This window comes from Myxocyprinus asiaticus, chromosome 17 (genome assembly GCF_019703515.2).
Source record: "Myxocyprinus asiaticus isolate MX2 ecotype Aquarium Trade chromosome 17, UBuf_Myxa_2, whole genome shotgun sequence".
NCBI lineage: Eukaryota > Metazoa > Chordata > Actinopteri > Cypriniformes > Catostomidae > Myxocyprinus > Myxocyprinus asiaticus.
In genome coordinates this window covers 985001-997225 of record NC_059360.1, presented here as the reverse complement: position 1 = coordinate 997225, position 12225 = coordinate 985001, and the positions used below count along the sequence as shown (strand labels likewise).

General features: G+C 38.6%; 2 protein-coding genes across 7 annotated transcripts in view; both read left to right on the top strand.

Moving 5' to 3' along the window:
• The window catches only part of cdin1 (CDAN1 interacting nuclease 1), a 112980-nt gene extending 103845 nt beyond the window's left edge, over nucleotides 1–9135 (top strand). For all 6 annotated transcript variants that reach the window (XM_051723266.1, XM_051723272.1, XM_051723271.1 and 3 more), the window contains one exon: nucleotides 8535–9135. In XM_051723266.1, the coding sequence (XP_051579226.1) occupies nucleotides 8535–8670 (136 nt within the window). In that variant the 3' untranslated portion in view covers nucleotides 8671–9135. The remainder of the gene's footprint in view (nucleotides 1–8534) is intronic.
• Nucleotides 1–12225, top strand: part of LOC127455400 (uncharacterized) — a 329023-nt gene that overhangs the window by 253862 nt on the left and 62936 nt on the right. The window lies entirely within an intron of this gene.

Genomic DNA, 12225 nt, shown 5'->3' with positions numbered 1-12225 from the left:
TGTGGGGGTGCTTTGCTGCAGGAGGGACTCATGCACTTCACAAAATAGATGGCATCATGAGGAAGGAAAATTATGTGGATATATTGAAGCAACATCTCAAGGCATCAGCCAGGAAGTTAAAGCTCGGTCACAAATGGGTCTTCCAAATGGACAATGACCCCAAGCATACCTCCAAAGTTGTGGCAAAATAGCTTAAAGACATCAAAGTCAAGGTATTGGAGTGGCCATCACAAAGCCCTGACCTCAATCCGATAGAAAATTTGTGGGCAGAACTGAAAAAGTGTGTGTGAGCAAGGAGTCCTACAAACCTGACTCAGTTACACCAGTTCTGTCTGGAGGAATGGGCCAAAATTCCAGCAACTTATTGTGAGAAGCTTGTGGAAGGATACCCAAAACATTTGACACAAGTTAAACAATTTAAAGGCAATGCTACCAAATACTAACAAAGTGTATGTAAACTTCTGACCCACTGGGAATGTGATGAAAGAAATAAAAGCTGAAAGAAATAATTCTCTCTACTATTATTCTGACATTTCACATTCTTAAAATAAAGTAGTGATCCTAACTGACCTAAGACAGGGAATGTTTTCTACGATTAAATGTCAGGAATTGTGAAAAACTGAGTTTAAATGTATTTTGATAAGGTGTATGTAAACTTCTGACTTCACTGTGTGTATATATATATATATGTATATATGTCCAGTTTTTCTCTGCTCTAAAATATTTCATGTGCTAGATATTGCTCTTGTGTAGAGTAAAACAAAAGTCATAGTGTTGTCATAATTTGTCAGTGTTCTTTTGAGTCAGTTATTTTAAATGAATTTGTTGAAACGGTTCTCAAATCAGTCTAAATGAAATTGAATGTAGTGTGAGTCATCTGGGCTATTTTTATAATACTTCTATGGTGTGCTTTTACAATATAAATCATTATCCACTTTCATTGTATGGAAAACATAAGCTCTGATATTCTAAATCACAGCATATATGGATTTCAGAATACTCCCGCTCTGTTGAAGAAAGCTATCTCCTGGAAGCTGCCAAGATTTGCAGCAGCGAGCAGAGATGACACCACGGAGGGCTTTAATTAATTAGTTATTCAATTACTCCAAGATTATGAGTGTGCATTGATGGGGAGGAGGCCACTCAGATGGTGGCTTACTCGCACAGCACTTCCTCTCTGCTTTTTGTTCATAAGTGCTGAGCTGTCATTAAGACACCTTTTTAACCAGCATGACACCTGCTTGAAAATCAAATGCGGCCGCTCGTTACAGTTAATGGTGGTATGTCTGCCAGCGACACTCTCAGCGGCATCCCACTCTCTCAGCCCGCCAAACCGACGCGCTCCAAATTAGCTACATTTCACAAACAATTTCACCGACTCGTTACGCAGTTAGATGTTAGATCACTGACTTCCCCCGAGCGATACTTGTGCCAGATTTAGTTGGCAGAGCAGTGGCCCACATAATAGACCTCAATTATAATTGGAGCCCTGTGTCCGTTTGTAATTTTGTTTATGGAACCTTTGCATTGAGGTATACTGCTCATTTTGCTTTTGTGTCTAGAATGAAAGCTGTTTGGATTTCCTCAGGGGTTACAAATGTGTCTACTTAACCCAAGACCCTACAAGATTATCCTCCACCTCTTCACCACCACAAGTGAAAACTGTTATTTTCTCCAAAAGCTTGTTTCAGGATCTGCTTTCTATGAGCTTCAGTTCTACTTGAGTTACCACCTACTGTATATGTCCTCCATTTTGAAAGTCCTTGATGAAACTGTTTCCTCATGTTTTTTGGAACTGTGCTTGGTGGCCCAAGGACATCATGGCGCTGCTTTATCTGTTGATCTTCAGTTTTAACCTTTGCAGAATGTTCCTTTACTGTTCTCTGTGTCCCTCCCAGCTCCGCCTCCTCTACACTGTCCAAAATGATCATGAAGAACATGACAATGCTATAAAGATAAAAACTACCTTCAACTTTCTCATGTTATATAATGTAAATGTTTGGATTATGTCCATAACATTTATATAAAAAGAATGGCAGTCTGTGCAGTGGATTTGTTTAGGGTTCAGAGATGAAAGATTATAGCCTTGTTGATTGGTTCTTCAGATTGACTGTGGTTTGTCTGTTTGCTTTCTCTTCAGGGCTATTGGTGTTAGCTCATTCACTTAGTCTGAATACTGGACCGTAAATCGGTGTGTGAAGGAGAAAGCAGGAATTAACATTATATTTACCCCAAAGCCGCAACAGAGGTGCAGAGGGTGCAGGTCAATTACAGTTTAACTTCCCCAACACACCCAACATTATTTAGATGGTGATGATGAGGACAAATTTTAATGATGAAGACAGTAGTAATGAGGACAAATGATGATGGTAATGAGGAGGACAAATGTTATTGATGAGGATGATGTAATGATGAGGACACAATGGTAATAATGAGGATGATAATAATTAGGGATGCTCTGATCAGGATTTTTACAGCCAATACTGATCACCAATCTTCTTGTCACCTGATCGGCCAATACAGATACAAATCATTTCTCAGGATCTCTGATAACTTGCTATATGTAAGTTTTCTGCACTCACTTTTTATTTAATTTTCCTCTTCCCAGTAATATCACTTTAAAAAAAAATGTTTTTTATTAAAGCTTATTAAAAAAGCTTTGTTTAATAAGACTTTAAAACAAGTATAGGCTAACAAAATATTAAGATAGATAGCCCTATAAAAACAATTAAGCTTATTGTCAAACTGAAGACAAACTGATAACCCATAGGTGCAATTAAACTTAATGTGACATTTTTGGTTGTTGATTCACTGTCATTGTTTTATATAATTATTCTTATTCTTATTTTATTTCTATTTTATTTTTTCATTATATTTAATACTTATAATTTTTATAATTTATATTTAATAGTAATTATATTATGATATCTTAATATTGTATAAAGAATTGTTATTGTTGGGCCTCATGTATTCAGATAGAAGACAAAGGCAGGCCTAACAGTCATAAAAAACATTCCTCAAGCCCCCTCCTTCTAAGTCATAAATCTTACTGATAAAATCGCGCCAAAATCAAACAAAGGGAGTCCTAAACAGACTACAGATCCATGAAGCCTCGCCCACTAAAGGATCGAGCTCTCAACTCCTATTGGATGAGGCACACAACAGAACGTCCCTCAAACATGACATCATCAGGACTTCAAATAATTCTGAAATGCTTCCAAAGTGGCTTCCGGCTACTTCGTTCACCGAATACGGACGTAGCTTTTTGCTGCTCTCCGGTGTAACCTCGTGGCATAAGGAAGTAATGTCCGACTTGAAACTGTAGCCATACAATCTCCATCTCGCTGGACGAGTTGAGATTACTCTGTGTTCAACCAAACACTCTAACGGATCCGAAGGAGACCGCCGAGCAATTCGCATCTTCATCCGTTTGCCTACAGAAGTGAAGAGATTAAAGATTTCTCTTCCATCTTCAATCAAGTCGACATTTCTGAGTTCTCCGCCAGCCCGCCGAGAATCAACAGCCGTACCGCCCTCTGAGAATCAACAGCCGTACCGGCCGCCGACAGCGCGAGGAAACGTCTTCTCGTCATCACCCGAGCCTCAAGAAACCGGGTCAAAGTTAAAGGACGGAGGAAAACACATTCTACCTGTGTCCTCATGCGATTCAAGTAAGAGGTTTACGTCTGGGCAGAGATAGAATATTATAGCGTGTTATTCTTGTGTTTCAAGGTTTTTGCTTGTACAGTTTACGGACCGCCATGTCCGCTCATTATTAATACTCAGGGTATTAATTATCACGAATTTGTTTTGCTGTATTGTAGTCCAACCAAATGGAACTGTTGTGCATTTTCGCCATCGCGGGTGAGACAGCAACTGAGTTCATCCATTAAAGAGTCAAATAACACAGGAATTTTACGAGCCCTGCTCGTAAAACCGCGTCTCTGAGTGATGAACACGGCTGCTTCATCTCCAGCTATCGCGAAATCAGCTTTCGGGCTGTCACTTAATCATCTCTCTCTCACTAACCACACTGACACACACACACACACTGTCACACACACACACCTTATGTGTTATAGGATTATTTTATTTCCATATCTAATCATATCACTGTTTAGTTTGTAGTTGTAAGTCGGAAGTTTATTGACTGCATTGTATTAATTATTAATTGATATTACTGCATAAATAAACTTTGTTTATATTACAAAGAGAAGTGTTTTGGTTTGTTTTGCATACGCCTGTGTCATGCTGACTGGATGTCAGTGCTCAGATTCAAACCTTCATTCATTGTTTTTTTATTCGAAAATCGATATTCTTCGGATGTCGATTTTCCTAAGAAAACAATCTAATATTGAGACTGTTTTAATATTCGGTTATTAGTCCCTGATTTCAGGGTGGTGCCCCGTCAGTGTTAATCCTTATTAATATTCTATTGATTTTTGATAATTGATAATTATCTTTGATTGAATTAGAATGATCAATAAGCTAGTGTTAATTTTAATGTTTCATCGATGTTAACAATTGATAAGTGTTGATTTTAAAGGATTAAAAAAAAAGCTAACATTGATTCTCATCAATGTTCTATTGATTTTAATAATTAATAATTATCTTTGATAATTATTAATTATTGCTAATAACCAAACTTGCTCCTAAACGTAGCACGCTACATTTACTGGAGTCCTATATGAGGTTTTAATGAGTTAGATCCAATTAATTAATTTAAATATTGATTAATAACTACAGAAATAATTATTAATTATTTCTGATAGTAACACTGATCTAAACAACCAGTAAAGCCCTACATTATATTTATAAATTCCTTCCCTGCCTTTTCATTAAATTGGATGATTGTATTAATAGTTCATTTTTTTTACTTGTTTCTGCTTGAACTTTAATGAGGGAGCACGTGCTCTCTCTTGAGGGCAAGAGATGAAAGAAAAGCGGAGAGAAAGCGCATATTTCTGGACTCTACGGGTTGTGCTATTGTTAATGCCATTTAATCAGGTGATATTTAATAAAGATGTTTGAATTACACCACATCTTGTAACTTGTATTATTACTGAGACGCCTATGCCGGAGACTGAGAAGCTGCCGCCATAAACGGTAATAAGGAACGTTTCACAGCTCATGCTCTTTTCCCTTTGCGTGTTGTGTGTGAAACACCATATTACCAGTACAGTAAACAAGCTTTTCATAATCACCATACCTCTCCCACTGCATCGTTCTAAACTGCTGAATCAAGTTTGTTGTCTTACAACACTATGCCAGTATTCCCCACACTCTGTGATGCCATGACAGTGCTGCTCAACCATTAAAGGAGCTGCGCATCTTTTGTGACATGAGCGGTCGGTTTATGCAATTGGCTAAATTACCAATCACAATCCAATCATAGGATGTGAATATCAGCCGATACTGATCAATGGCCGATCGATCAAAGCATCCCTAATGGTAATGATGAGGATGTGGTTATGATGAGTATGATGTTAATGATGAGAATGGTGGTAATGATGTGAATGGTGGTAATAATGAGGATGGATATAATGATGAGGATGTGGTAATGAGTATGATGCTAATGATGAGAATGGTGGTACTGATGAGGATAGAGGTAATGATGAGGATTGTGGTAATGATGAAGATGTGGTAATGATGAAGAGGGAGGTGATGATGAGGATGGATTTAATGATTAAGGGGGAGGTAATGATGAGGATGTGGTAATGATGAGGATAATGAGGATGTGGTAATGATGATGAGGATGGTGGTAATGATGAGTATGATGTTAATGATGTGAATGGTGGTAATAATGAGGATGGATATAATGATGAGGATGTGGTAATGAGTATGATGCTAATGATGAGAATGGTGGTACTGATGAGGATAGAGGTAATGATGAGGATTGTGGTAATGATGAAGAGGGAGGTGATGAGGAGGATGGGGGTAATGAGGAGGTTGGTGGTAATGATGAAGAGGGAGGTAATGAGGATGATGGTAATTGTGAGGATGGTGGTAATGATGTGGATGGTGGTAATGATGTAGTTAGTCATGAATACAGTCACAGTTTGAATGTTGTCTGGGCACTGCTGTAGTATTTTACTGATGGTGTAATTGATCACAGTTGAGGTTATGTAAACTCCTTCCTGTAGCTCTGTGTAGCCCATAGACTTCTTGTCTGTTAGAGCTGTCACCCCAAACCTTCATTTATTTCTGTGGACAGTCAACTAGATAGGATGACGATCCAGGATGACGATGAGTCTGCATACAGAAGGGAGGTTGAACAGCTGGCTGACTGGTGCAATCAAAACAAACTGGAGCTGAATACGCTCAAAACAGTGGAGATGATAGTGGACTTTAGGAGGAACACCCCAACATTGACCCCCCCTCACCATTCTGAACAGCACTGTGGCAGCAGTGGAGTCATTCGGGTTCCTGGGCACTACCATCTCACAGGACCTGAAGTGGGAGACACACATTGACTCCATTGTGAATAAGGCCCAGCAGAGGTTATACTTCCTTCATCAGTTGAGGAAGTTCAACCTGCCACAGGCGCTGCTGATACAGTTCTACTCAGCAGTCATTGAGTCTGTCCTCTGCACTTCAATAACTGTCTGGTTTGGTTCAGCTATGAAATCAGACATCAGAAGACTACAAAGGACAGTTAGGACTGCTGAGAGGATTATTGGTTGCCCCCTGCCCCCCCTTCAAGAACTATACACTTCCAGATTGAGAGAAAGGGCTGGAAAAACCACTCTGGACCACACTCACCCTGCCCACTACCTTTTTGAACTGTTGCCTTCTGGCCGACGCTTCAGAGCTCTGAGCACCAGAACCGTCAGGCACAGGAACAGTTTTTTCCCTCAGGCTATCCATCTCATGAACAGTTAAATTGCCCCATTGAGCAATAACTATGTGCAATACACAGTTTAGTCTTTTTATATTATCCAACACATCCAACCTCTTCTGCCATTTCATTCCCTTGCACAATCTGTATATAACAGATTTGTATTTGTACTATATATATATAATTTTTTTATTTTTTTTTATTTTTTTTTTTATTATCTCTGTCTTGTTGTTGTATTGTTTGTGTACTGGAAGCTTCTGTCACCAAGAGAAATTTCTTGTATGTGTAAGCATACTTGGCAATAAAGCTCATTCTGATTCTGATAGGACCGTCTCTGGTCTGGAAAAAGCTCTGATCTGTCTTCATACATGAAGTTTACAGTTTAAAGAACTGATCTGATTTGAGCTCAGCAAAAATGTTGAACTTCAGAGTGAATGAAGACATTGGTAGAGTCTTGCACCAGACCTGCAAAGACTTGTCAAAGATCCCGTGCATTCTGAACGCATTAGGGCTTTTACACAGTAGAGAAAATTCGGATAGAGCATTTGATGGATAGCAATGTGTAAGATGCGCTTTGTGGGTGTGGAAAGTGCGGGGTCAGTTTGAAATCAAGCAGGAATACAGCAAATTCGATTTTCAAAAGCACAACGGACCCTCTGAAATTCTCATTGATCAACATATTGTATTGAAGTAGGAGTTAACATTTTCTCAGATTTTGGTTGCATGTTGGAGTATTACAGTACTATTGCAAACCATTGCACCTATGTTATTGTGACACATCATCCCAACTGAAATCAATGAATTTGCTATTTTACCTGATGCAGCATAAACTCTAGTGTGCAGGCACCCTTATAGATGCATGAAGTGACATGTTAAACAGAAATGCTGCTATGGAAAGCTTCGGTCAGAGACAGCAGATCTAAATGCTGTTTAACAGAGTTTCTCAGAGCTAGCTGTTATTTATAGAGTTAAAGAAGTGCAACTTGAGCCAAAGCAAAGTATGTGTCTAAGTGTGTTTGAGACAGCTGGACTGAACTGCAAAAGCACTGACAGATGAACGATTAGCAGAACTGCTGGACTTCATCACAGAGATCCAGTCACTGTAGAACACTGAACTATCTCACGTATGTGTCAGCTTACATGAGGAACCATCTCGAATACACACTCCTGTTGCCATCTCTCGCTCATGTTTCCTACAGAGCGGATCAATCACAGTTTATCTTTATCCTGCAATGTTATTCTACACAAATGTTTCCACTTACACTGCGCTATATAATAATGTAGTTTAGTGCTGGCAGTAGATACACACCGGCCGCATTCACACTGCAGGTAAGTAAATGTGTCATTCCTAAAACATTTTGGTAACCCAGTGTGACTTCAGGTAACTGAACCATACATCAGGTACTTTGTTGATGTAGTGACATTTTCCAGAGAGCACAGAATTGTTTATACGTCTCCGGTTGCCAGTATTACTTTATTCTACTCTATATCTAACAACAAATGTGTTAGTGTTGGAATCAATGTTTCTACAGTCGCAAGACACCAAAACATTGCAATGATTATCCCTTTCAAATGTCTTGGGTTCGGGAGTGACTCCTGTATGTGTCTGTCACTCTCAAAGCTTCGCAGTGTGTATGTGGTGACTGTAAAATTCAGTGTTTTCTTCATACGTTTTTTTTTTTTTTCCTGTTTGCAGGTTTGGTCCAGGTCTGGTCATCTACTGGTATGGTTTTATAGCAGAACTGGACTGCCAGCGTGACCGAGGCATTCTGCTGAAAGAGTGCTTCCCTTCAGACATCATAACCCTGTGTCATGGGGTGGGACAGAGCTGAAGCCGCTCGAGGGTGATAGTGCAGCTCAGGAGAGGCATGACTGGGGTGTTTGTTGGTGTGGATGTGAATCCAGAAGCAATTTAGCTTTCCTGCAGAGCTAGACTCCTGGCAAACATGTGCTGTGAACTCCATCTGAACTCCTGCAGGACGGGGGTCACCATCATACCCTTGTGCAAAAACACTGGCGCACCGCAGCCTTTCAGATCTTGCTGGAGCTCGAACAGAGGAGAGGGCAGGTAACAGTCCTGTTGTACGTCACTCCACCCTGTAATCTGTGCCAGGGCAACAGCGGGTCACTCTTATCTGCTCTGATACGCCGGGGCGTCTCTGATGACTGTTTGCTAATATTTCTCACCCTTTCATGTTTGCTCAAAAGGATCGATATATGATTGTTACTCATTCACCTGCTTGTTTTTGGTTTGTTTTCAAGTTGTCTTGGATATGAGAAATGTAATAAAGTTGCTTGAGAACATTGCTTGAACTTTGTTTGTGCTTTCGTACAAGTTCCAAGTTTACTTGCAGTCCAGACTGACATTCTCCAAAACTTCCTCTTCCTCTTGAGTCTTGTTGGAGCCTTTTGTGTTTGAGAGCTGTGGAGAGATAGCGTTGAGTTCAAGAGCTGCCAGTCTGTTGTTTTAATCAGGTCCAGACCTGCAGTGACCCGTTGGTCTCTCTGGGCGAACTGCAGCAAAGCATTACCCGTTCCTGACCCCTCGCTCCTCGCCTGGCCACTTTACACACGATGCTCTGCTGCTAAATCACAGTGAAGTGCTGCATGATTTGTTACCATTAAACCTCTAACCCTAAAACAGACCTCAATTCAGACAAGAGGATCTGGGGTCAGCAAGGGGGTCACCGGGCGGCCAAGGTTTTTCTCCCCTCACCCCCTAACGGCTCCACAAAAGTTCTCCACTTTAACACATGTGGAACACTTACACATCGCTTTATACTCCTGCATACAAACACAGCATGAGGGCAGAAAGTAGTAAAAACACATTAAATAGTCGAGTCAGTTCCTCTCAGGTCTGGAGTCTTCCTGTCATTGCATTCTGTGATGCTTTTGCACATAAAAGTCTTCGAGACACTATAAATTAATTTCTGCTCTCCCTCTTCAAACATAAGCGCAGTAGTATTTCTATGATACGCTGCAATATTGCTATCAAATCTGTGTTGTTTAATCGCCATCTATGGCTCTACTTTTAATACATTGTTCTTATTTGAACACTGGCACTCTTCAGACAGGATGAGCTCTCTCGTTGGCCATCTGCTCTCATTAATGTGTGTGTCGTTAAACGATACTGACGCAGAAGTTCAGCCAGACACTTTTAATTAGGGTTTGACACAACTTTATGCTTTAGTCCTGTCGTTATTCAATTATAAGGGTAATTTGTGGTCAAACTTCAATGCACAGTTTCCTGTACTGAGATATTTGTGTAGTTTACATGCTATAGTGCATTTAAAATTACTTTTCATTATTATGTATGCTGCTTTTATGAGCTCATATTAATTGAGGGAGTATTTGTACTTAAATCCATTAGTCTCACTGCAGGACCATTTCAAATGAACTAATGGAGACAAAAAGATGTGAAAACACAGCACCTAAAATACATTTTTACCTAAAAACTTGATGTTGATTTAAAGTAAAGTCAATTGAAATATTACGCATGGACTACCCATTTACTGAGTCCTTTTTTTTTCCTTGAGGTTTTGGTTTGGCTTCATGGGAGGACATGTTCATTATCAAGAGAAGCATTACTGTAGTAAAGTTTCACATGTTGAGAGGGACGTTAGTGATATTCTTTAGACAGGAAGTGTATGTGCTGATGAGCAGCTGTTTCTCCTCCACCATTAACATATTCGTCTCTCATCAGAGCGGCAGGTGTGTTATTATATGTGGCTGTACAGTTCGTTCTGCTTCATGTTCTCTACTGACAATTAACTGTGACTTCTGATGATCATCTTGCTAAAGCTGCTGAGATTTGAAGTGTTTAATCCAGTTGCATCAGTGGTCAAAATGAACAGTAGCTCTGAGCGATCGGCATGTTCTACAAAAAGGGAACAATTTTTGTCTTGTTTTTATAAACATTCAGTGTAAAGAGCTGCTTAACCTTGAGAAAATGTTCTTTGTCCACCACAATAAACATAAAAATGTATCAAATGTGGTAACACTTTACAGTAAGACTCCATTTGTTAACATTAACATGAACTAACAATGAACAATACATAAACAGCATTAATTAATCTTTGTTAACTTCAATGTATACTAATACATTTTTAAAATCAGACGTTATATATGTTAACATTAGTTAATACTCTAGGAACTAACATAAACTAACAATGAATAATTGTATTTTATTAACTAACATTAACAAAGATTAATAAATGTTGTAAAAATATATTGTTAATTGTTATTTCATGATATCTAATGCATTAACTAATGTTAACCAATGGAACCTTATTGTAAAGTGTTTGTAAAAATGTTAATGAAATCCTAGGATAGATGTTCACCAGTACGGGCAAATGGGTTGTAATTAACGGAGTTGTTTAATTTAGCCTAAATTAACTTATCACTAGTTTGGTACCATATTTATTTTTATTTTATTTTTTTTTAGTTATTGAGAAACTTATATTTCCCATTAATTAAAAGACAAATATTTCATGATTTTCTTAGAATTACCTCTGGTAACAGGGTTGAATAGTCCAACATTTAATGTGTTTAAAACTAATTACTTGCTATGTTAATTTAATATTATGTTAAATGATAAATGTTCAGTAATTATCTAACATAAATAGTTCTCTCTCCAAATATATTGTAATGCATTAATAAGTAATATGACACCAGTTGGTGCCCAATTCGTGGAAAGTGTCAATCATTTATATTTAAGAGCATTGGCATTTCACACCATGCAGTTTTGCTGTATTTATAGTTGTCATTATTTTAAAAGAAATATGGATTGAAGAGGTGGAGTTTATATATGCACTAATGTTGCTTGATTTTCAATTTTTGGGGAAAGCCAGGCAATATTTGAAATTAAAAGTTGATTGTGTAGTTGTTTTGTAAGTGAAACATGCTCAGAACTTTTGGGATTTGAGATGTTGATATTTTTTGAACTACTTCATAAATACAAAGACGTGTTTTATTCTCCAGCTTTTTCTGAGCAAATATTTATATGAACTTGAATATTTTGGTGGATTACTGAGAGTTGAAATCACATTGATGAAAACATTAATGTGTTCAGATGTGTTTATTTACTGAGGGATTTCTGTTTAATTCGACTAAATCAATTGTTTTGATTTTAGGCCATCTTTAATGTAACACGTTCACATCTGCTTTCATTGGGGTTGGTGTGTGTGTGTGTGTGTGTATGTGTCTGACACTCACACTCGCAGACACTTACAATCACGGACACTCACACACTCTCTCACAGACACTCTCACACACACTCAGACACACACATACATAAACACACACACACACACACTCACAGACACACATACACACTCACAGACACACACACTCTCTCACACACACACACACACACACACACACACGGA